The sequence below is a fragment of the Stegodyphus dumicola genome, chromosome 6 (assembly GCF_044657685.1).
Source record: "Stegodyphus dumicola isolate Sdum_Otavi_A_Nest chromosome 6, ASM4465768v1".
Lineage (NCBI taxonomy): Eukaryota > Metazoa > Arthropoda > Arachnida > Araneae > Eresidae > Stegodyphus > Stegodyphus dumicola.
Genome location: NC_140773.1, coordinates 151,284,376 through 151,308,952, shown reverse-complemented (window position 1 = coordinate 151,308,952; position 24,577 = coordinate 151,284,376). Strand labels below are relative to the sequence as shown.

Genomic DNA, 24,577 nt, shown 5'->3' with positions numbered 1-24,577 from the left:
GTAATCCGGAAAAATCGATAATCCGGAATCGCCGAAGTCCCGACAGGTCCGGATTAACGACTTTTGACTGTATAGAATTTACGCTGATACAACTTTTTGTCTGAATGCACAATATGTAATGGAAGAGAAGGCTTGTAGAGATTTGTTTTTGACATGCCTCTAAAAGTAGATGTCATACTCCTTTTGTCTCTTCAATGTCAAAACACTTTCCTTTGAGAGGCAACTTTAGTTTTTGGGAAAGAAAAAAAAAAAAGTCACAAGAAGACAAATTTAAAGAACATGCAGGACGATTGAGTACACATGCTTATTTTCGGGACACAAGCGGTTCTCCGATTGGTTATTGAACAATGAAAAGATGCATTGTCATGCAATACATAACATTCGGAATGTGTTTTCTGAGTGAATAACGTAAGATTAAAAGTCATCTGCTTAATTCACAGCCATTTTCAAGTTAACTACTTGCGCAATTGCAGAATCGTTTTGATTCTGAGCTTGTAAGACAAACCTATTATCACTGGATTTAAACACTTCTTTAATCTTCCGAGAACATTCCTTCTTTAGCTTATATTCCAAGAATATTAAGTGAATACAATAATTTCAAAAGAAATTGAATATTCATTTGCACTATGGCTTGGTAGTTTATTAACGAGGTAACAAAACTTAAATTCTGCTTTTTGTGTCTAGAATACAGCAATATTTTAAATATTTACAAATAAAATAATAAATTGGAGCCTCACCAGTTGTCTAGCATTTGAAGATTGTTAAATACTAATTGTTTGTAGCGAAGTCTAACCCAGGCTGCATGGCTGGTTTTCATAGTTTTCTAGGTTCTCTTTACAAAGGTTCTCTATAAAAGCATCTTAACCAAATAGCTCCCGTGCTCTTTCTATGTTCAAATAACCAACTAACCTAGTTTAAGGGCGATTTCCAAGTGAAGTTACTAGCAAAACCCGAATACTCATTAAAAATCATGTAGCTTGCCAATCGGGAGCAGCATGAAAAATACGGCGCCAATAATTGAATTACTGTTACGGTACGCAGTTTCTAAACTTAGATGGTCATTCCTTAATGAAATATAATTGATTTGTAACTTCTACTAGAGCTAATGGTAAGAATTGAAGTACAAATAAATAATATCGTGTGCAATCTTGATTAATATAAAATTAGAAATATTTGCATTCAGACAGAAAGTTTTTTGAAATATTTGCAGTTACTTTATAAGAAGGATTTATTAATAACCGTAATAATTACTTATTATATTACTGATGATTAGAATTCAGTTCTTGACAATTACATTCTAAATTAGAATTTTAAGGATATAATGAAAATACACTACGCATAAAAATACGTTTTAGGATAAAAAAATGAGTTTATTTTTTATGTTTAAAAACTTCTTAAATTCATTTAATAAACATCGTACCCTCGTTGTTAATTGAATCCAGAATTTGGGTGTCGTTTATATAATTATTATTACTTGTTCACAGAACTTGCTGACTTATCCAGCCATTAAGTAGCTGCAGATCATTTCTACATAACCATTGAACTTCCATTAATTTGGTCTCTAGAGGGTTGTATGTTTATAGCATCATAGTTTGCTTTTTATAAAAATGATTATTCTAAATCTTATATTTTTATAAAAATATAATGTGCTTTAAAAATATGGATGATAGTATCAGCTGCTCGTTCAGTCACTTCATAAGTAACAGCTTGTTTAGAAATAAATTATGCATTTAATGTCATAAAATATATTCGTAAAATTCAAATAAACATCAAATGAAAGTTCTCAGTTTTAGACAATTTGATTTAAATGAAGTTAAAGTAGCAGACGATAAAACGCTGAAGATAAAAATTTACTCTTACAAATATTTTTTTTAAAAAAAGAAAAAAAGAGAGAAATTTAAAAAAAAAATATTTAAAAATTTGAATAATATCATCTATAATTTAAAAAAATAGCTTTTCATGTAGTATTAATAAATATTTATTACCCGTCATTAAGGGGAAAAATGTCATATAATTAATTCTCCGTAAAATTTTACTTGAAATTGAAGGTTAAAAATATCTGTTGCAATTCACTGTAACAAAAATCCATAAACCACATTTGGCATTATTATCACTCAAAAAAGAGATGCCAAATTTCAAAACGCGAAAATATGTAAATTCGTGTATATCTTAGAAAATTTTGAATAAAAAAGTCTAATTTTTTGCAGGTATGCTTAGTAATACACCTACTTTAAGATGCTGGTAAAAATTTTATAGGTTATAATACAAATGAAAAATTTATAAAAATAATTTAAAAAATAGAACACAAAAAATGGGTAAATTTTATTTGGAATGAACCTAAATTTCGAAATGTGAAAGGAAAAGTCAAAAAAGTTTAATAAAAAAAGAGATACAGTCAAAAGTCGTTAATCCGGACTCGTCGGTTCGAGTTACTTTTTCAAGCTTACTTTTATAAAATTGCTCTAACAGTCTGCAAAAAATTATAAGCCGGATCCAATTCGAAGATTAAGCAACAACGCAATCTGCAACATTAACTGAATTAGATAATTTTAGTTTAGCTTATACCGTCCGTTATACGTTAAACCCGCATGCGTAAACATATTATGCGCACGCATATTCGCAGCCGTAAAGGTCTTACGCGCATGCTTAAACGCATATACGAGGCATGCGCAGAACCGATGAAGGTTTACGGTAAACCGTAGTACTGAGGTTGGATGTGTTACGTGTGACCAGAATGTCGACTTTATGATTTAAATATAAAGTTCTTTCAACAATGAATTCTATTGATCCTGCTATTCAGTTTATTTTGAACTTGAGACTTGCAATTCTCCCCCGTTTCTCGACATTCTAGTCACATGTAACACATCCAACTTCAGTACTACGGTTTACCGTAAACCTTCATCGGTTTGCCTTCCACCACACTTTAAATCATGTCATCCGACTAAACAAAATTTAGCTTCATTTTATTCCTATGTTTTCCGTGCTCTTCAAGTTTGCTCCTCCAAACTAGCCCTTGAGGAAGAACTAAATTATTTAAAAGCAATAGCTATTGACAGGAGCTTTCCACCCAACATTATTAATCAAGCAGTTAAAAAATTCTCATCTCAACACACTAAAAGGCACACTTTTGTTTTAGGAGATTATAAAAATTCTGTTGTCATTCCCTTCTTTCCATCAATTAGCTATAAAGTTGCACATATTTTGCAGAAATTTAACTTTCGGGTCGTTTATTCTCCCATCAATAAAATTCCGAGTTTCATACTCAAGGACCTCATTCCGGATATGAATTCCTGGGGTATTTATAGGATTCCTTGCCAGTGTGGTTTAATTTACATTGGCCAAACTAAGAGAGCTTTAAAATTTCGCTTCAAGGAACATGAGGCATATGTTAGAAAAATGGAAGCTCAACATTGTTGGTTCGAAAACCACACTTTCAATTTTTCTGCTGCCAAAATTATTCAAAAAATATCTTACATTGGAGAACTGGATTTTCTAGAGGCATTTCACATTCATAAAAATCTTTCTGTTCTAGTTAACGATCCTAATTCCAAACCAAATTTGCCTGCGGCCTTTAAAGAAATTATGTTTTAGTTCTGGTTTGACCAACAGATGGTGCCACTTGCTTATTCTTGTCCATGCTTTCTTATCTTATCTAATCATTATTTCCTATCTTGTTCATTTGCGGTTTTGCAGCTGAGGATGGTGGTTTGGTAAAACCATCGAATCTAGTCCTGTGAAAATTTTGTAAATATAACGCTGATTTTTGTTGTTTGACTTCTGAATTAATACTTTATAATATTGAAGTGCATGTGTAATCATTAATGAAAATTACATACATCAAAATATACATTGTTGTTTACTTTACTATTACTTTAGGATTATTAAAAATCATCATCATCAATTCCTACATGCTGTACAATCATCTGCCTTTTAAAAATCGAACTTGTTACATTTAATATTTTATCAGGTTCTTCTATTCAATAGATATTTGATAATATAAGGAGTTAAGTAAATTTGAACTAATTTTATTTTTACCAATTCTTTACAGTTATACCACAATTCATTACATTATTTTATATCATATTAATTTCAACCAAAACATTTCAGCACATTTTGAGATAAAAGACTTGCATCAGTTTTAGCTGTAATAAAATTACTCTGTAAATACTAGTAGTTTTCTTCTTGAAGTTTCTTGAAAATGATGTTTCCTTTCGAAAAAATTAAAACAGTAAGGAAACAAATCATTTCTTAAAACATCTTTCTTAATGTTACATTATATAGAAATTTAGGAAATGTTAAAAAACGTTAATGAACTGTATGTGTCTTAAGAAAGATGATACTGGGGCATAGTACATAAATATACATGCACATATAACATATCAAATTTACTGAAATGGGAAAATATATACATACCTGAAAGCAATCTTGCAATAGCATTTGGTTTGTAGCTCTTGCGCTATCCATGGGGGCATCTTTATATATGCTGACTTTCCTTACCCATTTTTTGCATTCTTCAATCGAATTTATATTTGATCATATCATTCAACTGTCCAGTTGTTGGAGCAACACAGGAAAAAATCTTATTTTAACACAGTAATTACTTTACATTGCACATATACTCTGCAAAGACTTAAATGCCAGATTTGTTTACAATCAGATGGCAATACATCTACCACATACCGTATTTATCTTCTTTTCAAATTGTGCCAACATAATAATCACACCAAGTTTTTTCCTGGGTCATGTCATCAGTATGCGACATTCGTTTAACACTGTTCAACTCAATGTGCAGTCTGCCATTACGCGAACGTAGCACCAGAATGTTGCTAAGGTAAATATAGTGAATTTTAAAGAGTGAACTTATTCTATTGTGGTTTATGTGCTATCAACGAAGTAGATTCAATTCAATCCAATAAGTTTAAATGAAATGCAAGAAAAAATGTGTATAATTTAATATTCCATCCAAGGAAGTCATGTGGTTTACACATCAGATTTTTTTAATTTGCTAATAAGGGGGAGCTTGCTTTTGAAAACATTTAACATAATAATGATACATGTGAAAAATTAGCTATTTCTGTTTAAGATAATTGAATTTTAATTGTTTTTACACTGAATATTTGGTACTGTACTGTTATCAGGACTGGCATTAGGAACATACATATGTATGCATGTATATATACTGCACAGTACTTACTAGCTTTTCAATTTTATAAGTACGAATATATGTCTGTGTATACATATATACTTATATGCTCATACATACAAACACACGTTCATACATTTCTGAATTTGGTCCTGATAGCAGAACAGTACGGAATAATTTATTTTAAAAATTATGTAAAAAAATTTTACTTTAATTATTATCTTGTGTTTAATTGTGTAATTTAATTTTAATTATCTAAAATAATTGTTTCAGGTTTATTCTATAAACTCTAAGCACTATGTTCCATTTTCATTTTTGTGTGCCTTAGAAGAGGGTTACTTCTCAGATCTCTCCGTTTTTTCAAATAATGGAAAAGAGGTATTTGAAAAGTTTTTGATATATTTAAGACCTTTTTCATTTTTTGAAATATTTTCAAAAAGTTTATTGTTTGTTATGGTTAAGCAGAAAGTACTGTTTTTGTTTTCTGCTTTATAAATACGAGGGCCATCCAGGAAGTAGATTACGTTTCCATCTGTGTCCGCTAGGGGCGGGGCTAGCGCGGCCATCTTGGGGTCAGAGCGTTGCGCAGCTCAGTCTGCATCTAGCCGTGCTAGTGAGAGGTTCGTGCTGTGCTCCGTTCAGATACTGTGACGGTTTGAAATGTCTGCGTTAATTGAAAATCCCGCGAGCTGCGAGGTGCGCTCAGTAATAAGGTTTCTGACTGCAAAAAACTGTAAACCGATAGAAATCTATCGGCAGCTTCGTGAAGTGTATGGGGACAACATTATCACTGAAGGTGGAGTGCGTCAGTGGGTCATAAGATTTCAAAATGGCCGAACCAATGTTCACGACGAAGATCGAAGTGGGAGACCCAGCATAGTGACCGCCGAACTTCTCGAAAAAGTCGATGCTAAAGTCCGTGAAAATCGAAATTTCACAATAACGGAACTTTCTTTGAGTTTTCCACAAATTTCGTGAAGTTTGTTGCACGAAATCATCAGCGAAAAGCTTGGTTACCACAAGTTTTGTGCAAGATGGATTCCAAAAATCTTGACAGAGGACCACAAAAATCAGCGAATGGCTGCAGCGTTGAACTTTTTGGACGCTTACCATAAGGATGGTGACTCTTTACTCGATCGCATCGTTACTGGTGACAAAACATGGGTGAAACATGTGAACTGTGAAACGAAATTGCAATCAATGCAGTGGGGGCACACAAGTTCTCCCCAAAAACCCAAGAAATGCATGCAAACAATGTCGGCAAGGAAGATGATGGCGACTGTTTTTTGGGACAGAAAAGGTGTAATTTTGGTGGACTTTCTGGAAAGAGGCACTACAATAAACTCTCAAAGGTATTGCCAAACTCTCCAAAAACTCAGAAGAGCAATTCAAAACAAGCGCAGAGGAATGTTGAGCTCTAAGATCTTGTTGATTCACGACAACGCCCGGCCCCACACGGCAAATGTCACTCGTAAAGTTCTTGAATCTTTTAAGTGGGAGTTGTTTCCTCATCCGCCGTACAGTCCCGACCTGGCACCGAGCGACTTCCACCTATTCCCAGCAATGAAGAAGTGGCTGGCTATGCAGCGTTTTGATGACGACGCACAGCTGCAAGAAGAGGTAACGAAGTGGTTGAAGGCGCAGGCGGCCGAATTTTTCGACGAAGGAATTTCCAAGCTCGTACATCGCTACGATAAATGCCTTAATTTGTATGGTGACTATGTAGAAAAGTAGTATTTGAGTGTGGCTTTCATCTGTATATAATAAAATTTGTTTCCTATACTTTGTTTATTTTTTTATTCCAAAACGTAATCTACTTTCTGGATAGCCCTCGTATCTGAAATCAAGTATAAAATCAGTATAATAGTATAGTAAAGGTACTGGAATTTATTATTATTTAATATATAAATTTATTGAAGTAATTATAATATTGTTCAATATGCATATTAGTATGATCATTAAAGTTAGAAAAATAGTAAGAGTGTGTTTTGTTTCAAGCAAACAAATACATTTTGTGATAATCCTTACAAAAACAAATCAACACTTCGGGGTAAATTTTTAATTCAGCTAATGAATGCTAAATCTCATCACAGAATAACAACAACAACAGCTTGTCCAAGCTCTCTCAGCTGAATTTGTAATGTAACTTGAGCATGGATCTGTTTCAACACAAGCTTTTGGAAATTTTGGTAAAGATCGATTGGCAAGGTCCATGAAAAATGTATCTCGCATTTCACATAAGTTATTTTTACATTTTGAACATTGCCACATTTAAAAAAAAAAAAAAAAAAAAAAGAGAGAGAGGGAGAGATCAACAGTTTCATGTAAGAAACTAATTAAAAAATTCGCAACAAATAAAAAGAAATAAAATAAGTGTACAATATTACAACAACGCAATAAAAAGTGTTTAAATATTTATGGGTATGTGCAATATCACTCGCTCCTTAAGAACTGTAGTCCCGAGCCGTAGAATCTCCAAGATCAGAAAAAATGGACCCTCATTTCCATAATAAGGCACAAGTCTATCATAGTGCACTATTTTAGGTATGGAGGTGTTTTTTGGATAAACACCACTACGTCACTCAGCTTTTTAATCGCAGGAAAGAGCCCTTCCCGGAATGTCTACAGCTTGAGTGATGTTCCTTAATGTTGTTTGAGATTTTCCAACCAGATCTGATCTTCTTCCTTACTTTCATTCTCCGTGGACTTGGCATCATAGCTTGTCTTCATCTTCTCAGTCCTTGTCTTTATCTTTCTCCTGATGAACATTTTCTAACATACGTGCAGACCTCTAGGTATTGCTTGGGTAAAGAAGATATGTCTGGCAGACGTTCGAAGAACGAGTCACGCTGCAGATTAAGAACAGGTTATATACTGCATGCAGCACATCATTTGCAATGGAGGAAATATAATGTTTTCATTAGTGGCAATCCTTATGCTAGCGGGGATAACGGCATTTTTAGTCACAGTCCTACTGGTTCCAGGATATTGAGATAGATGATCCAATATTGAGTCATTAAATCCCTGCACCCTGCTACCCAACTGTGGATGTAAGGGAATGGTTTAAGTCATTTCTGTATTGAAAATTGTACTACATAGTCTATGGCAAATGCGAAGTTTTTCATTGGTCAGAGTGAATAAGAAGAGACACTCAAAATTATGAAATCCAATTTTATTCTACGACTTCTGCGATAGTTGAAATTTCTGATCAGGGAGACGTAAGCTTCCAGTCATTCACTAAAGTAAGAATGCTAGGAACTTGAGATATCAGCAACATGAACTGCCATCTGACAGCCTTTGTCTTTAGATTCCCATTTGCAGTAAAGAATTCCATCTCACAAATAGAAAATTCCATAAACCCCACTTCTCATTTGGTCACGAATAAGAGTTCAGTTTAAAGCGAGTAATTTCAAATTTAAAATAGTTACTATCAATATTTTTTAAATTGATTTCATGTGAAATTTGAGAAATTGTAAATGTAACGGAATCAGTCTCCTAATTTCTTTTTCTTACTTCGTTTTCTGTGTGTTTTGATGTCTGAAAAGCATACAAATAGAGGTTGACTTGAACTGCAGTCTCAAATAAGATGAAATATTAAATGCTGTGCAATGATGATGGTGCATATTACAATTTCAAATGGGGAGTAGTTGGAAATGCCTTGAAGTGACTTATTTAAACTAACAGACTATAGTCTCTGTTAAAAAGTTTAATTGATATATTTTTAGGAAACATGAAAGTGACTGGTTTCTGAACCTGGAAAATTTATCTGTAGAATTGCACTTCATTCAACAAAAATAATGAAACTGGTAGATTTGAGCTAATATGAATTCTCACGGTCATAAAGATGATGAATTGAGACAAAGAGCTATCAGTAGACTTCAGGCTGGTTGGTTCCAAGTAGAGGTCATTCAGTGGTTATTAGTGTCTTAAATGGTGGTACTCAGTTTATGGCACCCAAATTCCAAACTATGGATATCATCTCTGGAAGGTCCAGCTTAAGGCCAATCAATAGCCATGATACCTGCAGAGGATCAATATATAGCATTAAATACAAAATGCTATAAAAAGGTGATAACTAGAGAGCTCTTGTAGGATCTTGCTGCTGCATATGGAACAGTCAAACAAACTATGCACAAATGTCTAATAGAATAAGTCACTTATGCTTTCTGTTGCATTTTCAAGAGATTGCAATAGAAATCTCATCTTTTATCGAGCCAGGCATACCATTTTTGGACATAGCAAAATTGAGGACATGTTCTCTGCAGTGATATGTGAAATTTCAATACTCAGAACCCAGAGTTATTCTGGAGACAGAGGATTTTTACTGCGTGTTGTGCGGATGAAACTGACCAACCTAAATCCTGTATAGCACATTTGGGATGCTTTTGGAAGAGCCATTGCACAGTGTTAATACCTTTCCATAACCATCTAAACCAATGGTTACCTTACCATTTTTAAGTCCTTACTGTGAGCTACCAACCAAAAGAACTACCAACCTTTTTTTAAAAACCTCATTTCTTACATTTGTTATTGCCTATAAACTTGCACTTCTAGTAAATATGAAATCAATTTTAGTTAAACTGTATATAACAAAAAGAAGCTGAAATTGAATTATGCATAAGAAAGAAATTGAAGTGCATTTAGTAATAAATAGCAAATACAATAACAGTTTTTTTTTTTTTTTTTTTTTTTTTTTTTTTATCAGACGTATGAACTTTAATGAGAAGGAATGAACTCTCTTTTTTGGTCATCAATATTTTTTTTTTACTGTTGGGATAGTGGGATAGTAGGTAATGGCAGTCACTCGAATACAGTTGTCCAAGTGTTCATCAGCGAGTCTGTTTCTGTACTTATTTTTAATAAATTTCATACTAGAAAAAGAAATCTCACACAAGTATGTAGAGCTAAACATTGCTTTCACTTTGAGACAAACGTGGATCAAAATTGAGTCCAAAATTCTTTAGGAACAGTAGGCCAAATATTTTCAGAGCTAGAAGAAAGCAATTTGGCAAATAAATCATTTTGAAAATCAGTCAGTTGTAATTCCACTGCAGCATAGTCTTCTTGAAAATCAAAATGCTCCATGACACAAGTAGAGAACTATTTAGCATTAATCTCTACAAAAGGCGATTTAGCAAACTGTGCAACAATTGAAAACCTCTTGAAATCTTGAAGCGTTTCTTGAATTCTGTTCTCAAATCTGAAATAATTTTAACATATTTTTTGGTGCTGTAAAGAGGCATTGAAGACCCTTGCTTATCAAGGATTTGTTTCAAACAGGCAAAGTGTTTGTATTCACCTTGTATGATATGTTCTCCACAGTTCCAGCTTTTTTGAGAAAGAAGCAACATCTGAAATTGTTCCACCAATATCTTTACCCTTACTTTGAAGCTGCAAGTTAAGGGTACTTAAATTTTCGCTGATGTCTGCGAATAAAGCAAAATCCTGCAGCCAAACTGTATCTTCTATTTTATGGAAGGATTCCCTTCGTTCTTTAAAGAATTCTGCTATGCAAGAAGCAACTTTTGAAAATATTGTAAAACTCTGCCTTTACTCGATCAAGTTCAGCAGGCAGAGCTCTAAACAAACGTCTCTGAATTGCATGTACTCTAACTTTGTTCGCTATTTTTATGACTATTTATATTGTCCATACTTTGAAACTTTCCATACAGTGATTCCTGGTGTATTACACAATGGTAAGACAAATTTCAGAAAGCTGTTGTTTGCGACACAAGGTTATGAATCCCTTCTGTCTGTCTGTCTTCCATTGCTAAAGCTCGATCAGTTGCTATGCCCACTAACTTTTATAGATATATTTTCAGAGTTCATAACATCTTTAACTGCTAAAAATGTGTCATGTTCTGTTGTGCGTCCTGTTAACAGTATAATCTTTACCAGCTCCTCTCTTATTTCAAAATTATCAAAACCCCTTCTTGCATTGATGGTCAACTGAGCTGTATCAATTGAATCAGTTGATTCATCAAATTGCAGAGAGAAATAGTTGTCAGTGATCAGTCAGTTTAAAGTTGTGAGGTAATGTCAGAATTTATAACCTCAACCCTTCTCATTTCTTTATTTTGAGAAAGCTGTACAGAATTAATAGCCGACATTATCTCAGTTTTATATTTGAAACTAGTATCGAATAGTGCATCTGCAGCTTCTAAAAATGCAATTTTGATTATTTCACTGTCTTTATATGGTTTCTTATCCTGTGCAATAATATTTGAAACCCGGAATGATGTCTTAGTTGCTGCTTTATTCTTGTTTAATGGTTTTTAAAAAGTTGATTGTTGAGGAATAAGTTTAGATTTTAGCTGCCTTTTCTTTTCTTAGAGCAGAGATCAGTGGGAAATAATTTTCAACCCCTTTGTGAACTGTTTTGAAGTGATGCTCAACTTTCCTGTTCTCAACACACACATTTGTCCTTTACCTGGATAAAAATGTGATCGGTTTCCCATTCCGAATGAAAGTGATAAGTTTTTTACTTTTTGCATGACCAAAACATCATTAGCTTAACATCATTAACAAACCTACCTTAGTAAAAATGCATAAATCAAACAAACTATCCAAGTTAGCAAGTGCCTGCTATACATATAAAAAAACAATGTGCACAACCTCATGTGTATACAGTCGACTATGAGATGAGGCTGACAGTGGCAATTGTATGGGAGAAACAAGCAATTGTTGTCGTCAGCACCAGCTCACTGGAGGAATCAAGGATAGCTAACTGGACTGTTAACGTGATCTATTGAAAATGTTTCCATGAGCTACTAGTAGCTTCCGATCGATGGTTTGGCAATCAATGATCTAAACTTTAAAACTTTCTTAGAAATGTGAGATATGTCATCAAGCTATGATCAACAATCTTATTCACAATATGAGGCCTATTTTGAGACATGCGATACTGTAATGGATAGCCTTATTATATTAGTTAGACCAGTTTGGAAATATGAGGTATCATGTGTAGGGCAAATTTAATTTTATTTGCATATCGCAAAACTTTTACCTCTTTATTTTGCTATATTACTGTTGGCTGTCTCATTGTATTAGGCACCTGCCTGTAAAATTTTATCACACCAAGCCAATTTTTCGAGATATTGCATGTTTTATGTGTGTATCTTTAATTTTGGACAGCAGTGTATTTAATTTAAACAATCTTTAATTTTTGAAGCTAAAGTTTTTAAGGAATAAACATACACTAAAATGCCATCACTATTCTAACAGTTTTGTTTATTTGCAGTTTAAAGTGCACAAAACTGTCTTGAAGCTTGGGAATTCATCAATAAATTGGAATGCTTCTCCATGTCTATTAAGTAATCTACCTGAAGATGTTCTATTCACCATTCTTCATTATTTATATTCTGAATGCCTACCGTGTGATCTTGGAGAAGAAACAGCTAGGAGTTGCTTAGCTTTTACTTCTAGTCTATCTGGTTTTGAAGCTTTTAGAGAGTTGTGTGAACTTTTCTTAAAAAATTCTGCTCTGAAGCAACGTAAGTATTTAGTGAAGTTTATATATTGAAACAAGCATTTGCTGTATTGAATATTTTACAGACTGTGGGATGAAAATATTTATTTTCATAATTTTTAGCAGAGTTTTGTTTTAAAACTCAGGTGTTAAAGTTAGACATACAAGATTGTAAATGGAGGGAAGAAAAATAACTTAGGTTTTCTCTCTTAAGGATTTAGAAGAAAATGATATTAAAAGTTTAAGCAAAAGACAATAGATGAAAGTGGTGTTGGGTTTATTAATAAAAAAGAATTAGTAGATCAAAATTTTTCTCTTGGTTTAATTATTAGAACTGTAAATCTTGATTTTAACAATATGTAAACAGACATAATAATATTTATTTAATGAAGATATATGCAACTAGTCTTACTGTATGTGTAAGAAATGTGAACTAAATTGCATATTTAGAAAATTAATTAATGTATGTACATTGGAATTAATTTTCCGTTTTTTGTCATCTTTATGTAAATTACAGTCTTGTTTGTCTTCATTTTTTATTATCATATGTTTTTTTTTTTTTTTTTTTTTTTTTTTTTTTTTTTTTTTTTGTTCTGTTTATCTGTCATCGCTGATGGTTTTAAGAAATTAAGAATTAAGAGGAGGAAATTAAGAGTTTGTTGAAAAAGTAAATAATTTTTTTAAAATAAATATTTAAGTTGTCTACAGTTAAACATCCTTTGTAACAAAAATGTCGTGTAAAACTAAAAATAAGCTGCATAATTCAATCTAAAAAGCTGTGATAAAATAGCCATATGTTTCAAACATCTTAATTTGTGTGGCGTGATTGTGATTATTGCTAAGAAATGTTCAGTTGTTATGAAGTTATCAGAAATTGGTTCAAATATGAGGCCTGGCTCAAACTTAGTCTGCTATCATTTCCAAGCCATTCAGCTTTCAGTTATGAAACAGCTGGTCTTTAAAAGTATTCGGATTTCCTATAATCTCATTGTAAACCATATTTCTTTCAATGTTATTTAAAGCATATGTGTTGATAAATTGGATGTTGCTTCTCATTTTAAACATTCTTTTAAAATTTTATTTACCTCAGAATGAATTCTAAATTTATTTTATGTGCGGATACTTCTTTCAACATGTTATCTATATTTTCTTTAAAAGTGCATCATTTTAAGTTTCAATCAAAACATTTTAAATATAAATTCTAATAAACAGCCTACATATACATAAGTTATTGTTTCAAATTTTCAAAATGTATATATGCAGTAAGATTAAAAAAGTAAGTAACGCAGTTCTCTAATTTTAATTTTTAGTAGACCTGTAACTGTCTATTTGAATTTGATATTTCATCTCTTTGTCCTAAAAATAGTAACTACTTATAATAAACCACTTTAAAGTGCATCATTTCAAACTTAATTCATATCATGTGATTCTTATATAATGCTAACAATGCAAGCACTTACACAAATGCTTCAGTGAATAAAATTTCAATTTTTATTAATTAAATTTGAGTGAATTAAAGTGAAATTTTTTATTAACAGTCGGATGGAAAATTTGAAACCGAACTTTTATCTTGGACACATCGCACTTCTGCCTTAGTTTACTGTTCTGCAAACATATCGCCATTTACTCCTCTTTCATCAATCATGTTGTTATGAGACATGTTAAAAACTAGCATGTTATCAAGATAGATGTGCAAATTGCTCCCATTATGATATGTGTATTTCATATTAAGAATCTGCTTCTGAAAAATAAAAAAAAATTGTGTCAAATTATTATGATAGTTACTATTTGACTGCAATTGACTTTCTTATCAAAGAATATTGTGGCTTCAAAGTGAGCATATTATATTATAACATTGAGTTTCTTTGAAGAATTAGTTTCTTCTCCTAAACAGTCTTACTAGATAGGTTTAGTTCTCAAAGACACTAGTTGTTATAAATTCCTGTAATCATCTTTCCCATCAATAACAACTGTCATATATTTCCATGTATAATGCACATTTATAATTTCAACTTACATTTTAAAATTTTAGGTATAGTCGCTGTATAATGTGCACCTTTTGCTTTATGAAGGTACATATGCTATGATCTAATCTTTTTGAAATGATTCATTATAGTAAATATGGCTCCTACCAAATGAAACAAACACGGTGGTAGCTTCAAATGCAAAGTCATTCAGTTTGCGAAAGAAAATAGAAATCGTGCTGCAGTATATTCAGTTTATATCATGCTGCAGCTTATTTAAGTGTTGGTGAAAGCTCTATATGTAATTGGAAGGAAAATGAAATCACAATAATTAGTATGCTGAAGAATAAACATGCTTTGCTTAAAGAAGTAATGAAATGGCCTATCATAGAAGAAAATGTTGCAAACTGGCTCCTAGAAAATCACAAGAATGAATTAATTGTAACAAGAAACAGCCTATATGTAATTTGCCTAAGTGGGCAAGAAGAATGCAAATAAAAGAGAAAACTTTAAAGCAATTTTGTAGTGATATAATAAATTTATGGCATGAAATAATTTACTTGTATGAGAAAAACAAAAGTTCCGCAAAGGTTTCCGAAAAATTTGGGCAAAAAATTGATACATTTTCAGAAGTACGTTGTTGACCTGTGAATTAAAAAAAAAAAAAAAAAAAAAAAATGCCGCATATTGGTAATATGGATGGAACTTCAGTAATGTTTGATATGATAGGAAATTAAGCAATTGAAGTGAAAGGAATGAAAGCAATTCAAATAAAGCAACAGGTCTCAAAACTGTCACCTCACCATAGCATATTCCTGCTTAGTGAGTAGTACAAAATTAAAACCCATATTTTAAGAGAAAGATGCTGCCAAAATGTAATTTCCCAAATTGCTTTTTCAGTGTTCACAAGAAATGTGAAATTGTGGATAAGAAATGTTTGGCAAAAAACATCTGTTGCTTTGTAGAATCCTGACAGTCTTACAGTTTGGGACATGTTCAGATCCCATCTAAAAGAAAATTTAAAATGACAATTGTATGGATGTTAGAAAGTGAAACAGCATTTACAATAGAAGGAAAATATGTCATGTCAGTCTAGAAATAAAGTGAATAATAAAGGCATGGAATGAAATGAAACCCGGCATAATTCAAAAGTCATTAAAAAATTATAGTACGTCTTGCAATCTACATGGAACGGAAAATGATTATTTATGGATCAGAGTAACAGTGATGAAGAAAATGAAACAGAATTTGACGATGTGCCTTGAAGATACAATGGTAAACAAATATGATGAACTTTCCTTTTTATCCAATAATTAAAATTTTTATGTTCATAAGGCATGTCACTTTTTTAAATAAACAGCATTGTTAAATATCTGAAAATTAGATGTTTTATAACTTTGAACTTTGACTCAACTCAAAACATGGTGCCGGACAAAACTACCTAAAAATCAAATAAATCAAAACAAATCTAATTCATAATATATCAGAAGATTAATTGAATAAACAATAGTATAGTGGTAGTACAAGTTAAATTTTAGGTTCATGTTGTGAGTAAACCTATGCAAAAGGAAAAGCAATAACCCCAAATTAAAAAAAAACTCTGTTTCTTTAAAAACCTCCTGGCTCAAACAAATGGAGGGACATGATGAACCACAGTAAATTACACACAAGATAAATACACAAATGCAATTAAATTTTAAACACACATTTATTAAATTCTTGAATATATTATATTATTAGTAAATACTTGGTTAACTGATCAGTATCCCCTACCACATATTTTTACTATGTAAATATCGAATTTGCCACACAAAATTTCAGCTTAAAATAATTAAAACATTTAATTAATAATTAACATTTTTTTTACAAATTAAAAAGGTGTTACATCTTTTAATTCTCCAAATAAATGGTTTTCATTAATTAGAATTGACATTTTTCTAACTCCAAATTCAGTAAGTGAAACAAATTTTAATCCTTCAAAAACTGGCCTTAACTTGAAATTATAAATCACTTCTCAGTTTTAGTAACTGTAATGTTTAATTTATATAATTAACGACAATATATACATGTTAGATAAATCATTATTAACTGTTCCACCTCGGCATTGGGAAAACTAAGAAAAGAGAAAATAATCTTAAAATTTTTTCACTCACAGATGGAAGACAGTTTTTCCGGGTAGCAGGATCCACGAGAAAATGAGCTGATCCCATTTTTCTTCTGTCATAACCCTTTTAACCCTTTCGGAAGAGTCTAAAATTATTAGAAATCACGAGTGGCAACTCAGTCTAATAATTCTTCAAACAGCCAGTAATCGTGTTATCTGTCCATTAGGGGGGAAACAATTTTCCGAACAGAAAGATCTTTAGTATCCAATACAATCCAATCCAATCCACTGGGAAATGAGCAAAGACCCTTTTTTTTGGGGGGGGGGGGTCCAAAAAACTTTTGGAAGCATCCATTGATTTCGGGAACAAGGGGAGCATGAACCTCCTTCAGGAACAAATATGTATCTCATGACAAATTCCTTCAACTGGAATGTCTCAAACATGACTATTCAAGTTCTCCAAAATACACGATGGAGCGGCAAAACTAAATTTTGCGTAGAGCACTTTCGGTACAAACTTCTTAGCTGTAACAAATCTCTTCTGTCTATAACGAACAATTCTAACTGGAAAGCCTCTAACATGACTATTCAAAGATCTCAAAATACACAATGAAACGGTGAAATCAAATTTTGCGTAGAGCACTTTCTCCGTTCGAACAAATTTTCATCATCGGGAAAGCCACGAGAAACCTCGCCTCAGACCAAAGCTTTGTCTTTTACTGCTTTACATCTTCGCAACTCAAATCTGTTTCCAAATCCGACTCAATAGCCAGCACTCGCGAGAGCAAGTTCTGCAAGAGGTCAAGCTCCCACTCTTTTTTCCTTTTTCTTTCTCTTAGCTTGAAAATCAGAATCAGAAAATTCTAACAAGGTGCAAACCTCCCAGGAAATCTTAGTTTATCTGCCTCTGTAAGTTCATAGGCCTACAAAAAAATCATCAAATTAAATCTTACCAATCCCGGAATTTTACTTTATCTAGACTGAGAAAAAATTCCACCCTCACGACAAATCAAACACCAGAAAATCTGACAATGCAGTCCAAAAAACATCTACACACAATGTGGTAACTAAAAAGGACCCCCCCCCAACTAACAAGAGGAAACTAAGTTTTACGAGAATCCAATTACCTAAGCTTACAACAACCCCACTGTCTTGAAGTAAACAAAATTTAAACTATAAAAGCGATAGGAAGACAATTTTCGTTACTAATGCTGTTTGTAAAAGGCGACAACACAACACCCTACTGCCTCCATTGTTAGTAGAAAAGCCATTAACCAATAAACCGGATGTGTTTCCTCACAACCATCTCTCGCCTTTGTTACACTTTCTACTCAAGAATAACGAGTTAAATAAAGCCTTAACAACTTAAGAATACTTTTTTCAAGATTAAAATATACATGAATACAAATAAAAATACTAGAATAACGATAACTTAAAACACATATTAATAATTAAATTTGTGACATGACAGCATTTAGGTGCACGTAGAAATCATAATTTTTGTATGCTCATCTTTTCCTTATTTTTGAAGCTATAATTTTTATACCTGGCTTATAACCAACAACCATAAATTTAGATCGTATTATTTTTATTTTTATTAAAAATGTGCATTATACACTGGAATATATGGTAAAAAATCAACAACATGACAGCATAACATCCCATCATTCCTTTCATTAAATGTTGCAATTAAAACATGAAAAATTAAATCATTCTATTTTTCTATGTTTCTTCCTATTTTTATTCTCTTCATGTTTTTAATAAAATTGGCATTTCAGTTGCTAAAGTATAAATAAGCATTTAGAATTATATATAAAATTGGAATTTTTATGGTTATCTACTGAAGTTATTTGTGTTCTTTTATTTTCAGAAATAATAACCTTAGTCACAGACATGCATACTTGTGCCAATCGTATTATAGATTACTTTAGTGGTAAAATTGAAAGTCAGTCTTCACCATCATCAACTAATGGTCCTTTGTCCAGTGACTCAGATGATGATGATGAAAATTTTGCAAATAACCCTGCCAAATTAAAATATGTTATTATACAAGCTCTTCGAGAAATTGCTATAGGTAATTTTCCTCCTTAATCATGCATATGTTGTTACATTTCAGTTGTGCAGTGATGATTAGTGATTTGCTAAGAATATGTAATTTCCATTTCTTTGAACTTAATAGTTCATAATTTTTAAAGCAGTCTTTTGTTTCAAAATTTAATGTTCATGAAATTATATGTAAAAAAGTACATACTTTGTTGTAATTCTAAGCATGTTTTATATATTTATATAGATAGTATTTATGTATATTTATATACAAAGAAATATAATAAAACAGAAAATAAAGTTATTAAAATAAAACAGTATAACAGGCATTTTAACGTGTATTGAGCTGCTGTATGCAAGTGGTGTACAATGTAAAGTCTGAAATTAGGATATCCACTATCTGGAATGATCTAATATCCAAACTACAATAAATAAATAAATAAAAGTAAAAGAAAATTTTTAAAAACCCTTCCGTACAAAATTTAGGAATGGAGAATATAATAACAAAAGGAAACGTGTACCATTAATACGATTTTTCTCCAGACTGAGATTCCTGCATGTTACTTTCAAACACCTACTGTCTAGAGAATTACACTGTAACCAACAACAATGCATTAGTTGACGTACTGATGTTGGCCAAGATTACACACATTTGGTCTTTGAGTGCTTTTGGAGGAATAGGGTGGGCTTTATGCGTTTTGCCTCTCAATGCAATCTCTGTGGGTTGTAAATTCTAAAAATTTTGCTGCTTCTTAATTCTAATGCCCAGTGCTGCTCTTAAATTCAAAATTCTACCAATTCTAATTTTTGCTGTTTGGTGCTTTTCTAAATTCTAAAATTTTTGTCACCAGCAAATTCTGATGCCCCATACAGTTATCTACAATCAAGACAATTTTTTCTTCATCAGATAAACCAACTGAATTCAAATGTTGCTGAGTCTTAGGTATGCAATTATCTTCAAACCAATCATTCGTTACTGCTTGTGTCATCCATGCTCTTTTACTCGCACAATGTATAACGGAAAATCTTTACTTCTTTAAATGCTCGAGGTCGTGCATTTTTTCTGATCACGAAAAGTTTACACGTGTGCATTCCTGCAGCATTTGCACATGCTAAAATTGTTAGTCTTGCTTTGGAATCTTTGTCACCAAATGGAGCCTTTTCTGTAGAAATTGCCAAGGTATTTCACTGTACATCCTGCCAGAAAAGAGCAGTTTCATCAGCATTGTAAATTTGCTCTAGAGATAACTTTTTGCTAGTAGTGAGGTTAATGAATGCATCTGCAAATGTTTCAGCAGCTTCAGTATCAGCTGAAGCATTTTCAACTTAAATTTTTAACTGCCTTTATACCATGGCAATTTTTAAATATAATTAACCAGCCTGTGATATATGTGCACTCAGTTTTTAAGTTCAGCCGTTAGCATTGGGCCCACCAATGAAGCCTTTTGCTGCAACACTGTCTGACCCATTCATTCATCACTTTGTAATAACTTTTAGCATAACGAATAATTTTTCTGTTATTCATTGCAAGTAAGATATCGGAATCTACAAAAATTTAAAAAGGTTTCTTTTTATGTTTTCTTATGTCTTTGAAGTTGGGTTTCCAGTGCCATACTCCACATAATTTTGAGACGGATTTACCTTTATCCATTTTTTGCAGCAATTCCATATTTTGTTTAATGGACATCAAAACATGCTTTCACTTTGTAGATCCTGTTGCAGCTCCAGAATTAGAATCTCTTTTCAACATAATTAAACGTTAAACTTAGTGCTCATAAAATTGCTGTAATAATAACAGTCTGCAAAAAATAATAAACTGGATCAAATCAGAAAGTTAAGCAGCTGCACAATCTGCTATATTAACTAAAATTCAATGCTTATTCCTTGCACATGCTTAAGGCTTATTCGAGTCTTGAATAAATAAATTCCTACATACACTTAAGGCTTATCGAGGGCCCTCGCTAGATATCTTACCTTCTGATGCATTTTTGTCGTCCCTTAATTTTGTTGCTCGGTGCTTCTCTAAATTCCAAGCATTTTTTTCTTTCTTACGTAGCGTATTCAAAAACTAAGTACCGTTTCATTCTAGCGCTGTGGTAGGCGTCCCGGGCAAGCGCACTAGTCTTTCTTGTTCACTGACTTTCAATTGTCGCCATTTTGGTTGCTCTATGTTGTGTTTTCAGTTTGCTGTGCACATTCAAAATGTTTAAGACAATTAGTTCTCCCGCTGACTGTGAGATTCGTGCCATGATTAAATTTTTGAATGCGAGGAATGTTAAACCGGCCGAAATTTATTGTCAAGTGACAGAAGTTTACGGTGAATACACGATAAGTGATGGAATGGTGAGAAAGTGGGTAAGAATGTTTAATGCAGGTTGAACAAATGTCCACACCAAGGCTCGGAGTGGTCACCCTTCTGTTGTCACCGATGATTTGGTAGGAAAGTTGATGAAGCAATTCATGAGAACAGATGCTTCATAATGACAACTTTTTCAGAGACATTTCCACAAATTTCACGTACTGTTTTGTTCGAAATTGTGTCTGACCGCTTGAATTATCGCAAACTGTGTTCCCGATGGGTTCCAAAAATGCTCACTGATGTTCACAAAACAAAGCGACTTGGTAGTGCCCTGACATTTCTCACGTGGTACAATGATGAGGGAGAAAACTTTTTAAACCAAATTGTGACAGGTGATGAAACTTGTGTGTGTCATTTCGCACCAGAATCGAAACAACAATCGATGGAGCGGAGACACACTCATTCTCCGAAAAAACAGAAGTTCAAAGTGACAATGTCATCACAAAAAATCATTTGCACTGTCTTCTGGGATAGGAAAGGCGTTTTGCTTACTGAATTTCTTCCCAGAGGTGAAACCATTAATGCGTCACGATATTGTAAGACTTTAACAAAACTAAGGTGTGCCATTCAAAACAAACGAAGAGGAATGCTCAGTAAAGGAATTGTGTTGCTCCATGAGAATGGTCGGCCCCATACTGCTGGTGTCAATTCAATCGTTAATTCGCCAGTTTCATTGGGAGCAGTTCGATCACCAGCCGTACAGCACGGACTTGGCGCCGTCCGACTATCACTTGTTCCTGCACCTGAAGCGCGAGCTTGGTGGCAAGCGCTTTGGATCTGACGATGACACGAAAAATGCTGTGGAGTCGTGGTTATCGAAATTGGCGGAAAGTTTCTTTGACGATGGTATACAAAAAGTGGTCACCCGCTATGACAAGTGTTTGATCATTGGCGGAAACTGTGTTGAAAAATAGTTTAAGACATGTATTTTCATGTAAAAATAAAATTGGATTCAAAAAAATTGTTTTACTATTTTTTTTTTTTTTTTTTTTTTTTTTTTCAAAACGGTACTTAGTTTCCGAATACGCCTCGTAAATTCTGCCACCCGATGCAGCCATATGAGCTCTGGCACCAGTTCTGTAATTATGTGAGTGAACAAATCAATTATTCTTAATTCAAATAGTACTAAACCTAATCTTTTGGCCAATGAATATCATTAACAAAATCTATTTTTAGCATATGGGAAGAAATTGTTATTAAATTTTTTCTCGTCAGCATTTCTTCATGCATTTAACTTAGATCTGTAATCATCGCCAAGCGTAATGTCAACAGAAAATATCACCATACTCTTTGTTATTCAGTTACTAATATTAAAAAAAAAAAAAAATTGTTTAGGCATTGCTGCATGAATCATTACTCCAGTTGACGTGTGTTAGATAAACATACTGTGGTGAAAGCAAAATATAATAAATAATGATTCTCCAGGTTGGCATCAGGAATATAAAATAGTTAGCAGGTGTAAAATCAACTATGTTTTTGTGTAGAACTTTTAGGTTTGAGATAGATATGCAACTAGAGTCAAATTATTGATCACATAAGTTTATGCTAAAATTGTTTCTTCAATAATGAGGTATTTTATTTGGTGCCGAAGCGAAATTAAGAGTCGGGACCCTCCGCAAGTTTTATTATTGAGAGTGGGGAGGGAATCAGGTGTGAATGCATTCCTTTTGGGTTTGACATATATCATCAGTATCTTTAATATATTGAAAAGGGGAAAAAAAAAATATTTAAGAGTAATTTATTTTGTTGCAAAAAGAATTTGCGAGAAAGAGTGTGAAAGTGTTCCATAAAAGCCACTCAACTTTTGACAGTGCTTTTCTATAATTAATTAGCGTTTAAATATAAAAATTTTCTTCGTCGTAAGAACACTGAAAAATTTGCTGGGTCCTTTCTTTAAAAAAAAAAAAAAAAAAAAAAAATTTGTTTTATTACAGAATGATGGAAACATTACTGTTCCAGCTATTTTGCTTAAAAAAAAATTGTCCGTATGGAAAATAAGAAGGGAAGGAAAAATACTTCGGGTAACATGAGTGATAGTAAATAATGGCATTTTGGGAGCTATTTTTATCCTCAACAATATGTAATTTAACAGCACTTAATATGGAATATGTGTTCAAGTTCTGTCATAAATATTGTTTTTTAATCCAGAAAATTAAGAACTAGTTAAGACTTAACTTCTTAATTTGTAATGCTGTTTCTATTCGTCCGTTATTTACTTTTTTTTTTTTTTTTTTTTTTTGGAATGCCGTTGTCATTTACAATCCCAGGTGAATTTTTCTCCACATTTACAGCTTCAGAATGCAAGAAAATTAACAATAATATTGTTACAAATTTTATACTTAGACAGGTAATTTTAGTGGAATTCTAAGTAAAGGTCCTTTTTTTTTTTTTTTTTTTTTTTTTTTGCTCAAGAAAAATTTTAAGAGAAAGTTACGCCGGAAAAGTAAGAATACGGGGGCAATTGCATTTAACATTGAGTAAAGGGTATCTCGGTAATTTGGTGAGATATCCTCAAGCCGATAACGGTTTTTGGCGATTTATTTTGTTACCAAATTTGGTGACATTTTGTTCTGATCCATGTATCACTGTAATATGTATTGAAATTGAATAAATTTAACTGACTACTATGTTAGTTGTAACCATAATTCAACCCTCGTATTGCTTTCCAGTAATTTTGAGAAGCATAAAGTGCTAGAAATATCTTGTGGCCATTTGAAAACTATTTAAGGCTGAAGAGATAACATCTGCTCTCAGTTGTTTAGTTAGCTAATGCTGTTGTTGCGAGTTCAGCGTGAGATTGGATTAGCTGGCTTTTTAAATGCGCTTCGCATTACATTGCTTTAACCTTCTTAGTAGTTCAAAGTGTAACTACTGATTATATTGTGTGTTACTGGGAACACTTGTATGAATATTTCTGTGGAAAATTCCAGAGTTCTGAAATATTTCTTTTGATAAAAATAAATTTTATTAACCTATTATCGGACTTGCACATTCAATCTATTATGAACCCATACGCAAGCGGCAATATTTTTCTGTTAATTGAAATATAGGTTATTTCTCTTTTTTGCATGTTTTTTTAATTATGATTATGTATTAACCATAGTTGCCGTCCATCGTATTACCTAATTTCATCAAGAATCAACTGTACTGCAAAAACTGTGGCTTTGTATCCATTATTTATTTATGCTTGGATGATTGCAGCCTCCTCGTGGTGTATTCAAGTTTCTGCTAGTATTCAAAAGATGTAATTTTTAGTTCTGGAAACTGTGGTTTATCACAATTTAACTGTGAATTAAAATAGTGTATGAGACAGTCCATAGGCTTAGTATTTGTGTAAATGTGTGAGTTATTATTTAGAGAAGAGTAAGGAACATCTGTTATATTTTTAAAAACTTACTGCGTGTTGAAAATATTGAAGTTCGTATTGTGATTATTTGTTATAAATTTTTTGCATTGCTATACTAAATACAAATAATTATTTATTAATAAATGTATA

The 24,577-nt window shown here is 32.5% G+C and overlaps 1 protein-coding gene across 6 annotated transcripts in view; it reads left to right on the top strand.

Moving 5' to 3' along the window:
• The window catches only part of LOC118203015 (uncharacterized), a 149,276-nt gene that overhangs the window by 22,644 nt on the left and 102,055 nt on the right, over window positions 1–24,577 (top strand). For all 6 annotated transcript variants that reach the window (XR_015041736.1, XM_085819019.1, XM_085819022.1 and 3 more), the window contains exons 6-8: window positions 5,417–5,521; window positions 12,384–12,636; window positions 18,550–18,753. Coding sequence is in view for 5 of the 6 variants with exons in the window: in XM_085819019.1 (XP_085675145.1) it covers window positions 5,417–5,521; window positions 12,384–12,636; window positions 18,550–18,753 (562 nt within the window). In the remaining variant the exon portion in view is untranslated. The remainder of the gene's footprint in view (window positions 1–5,416; window positions 5,522–12,383; window positions 12,637–18,549; window positions 18,754–24,577) is intronic.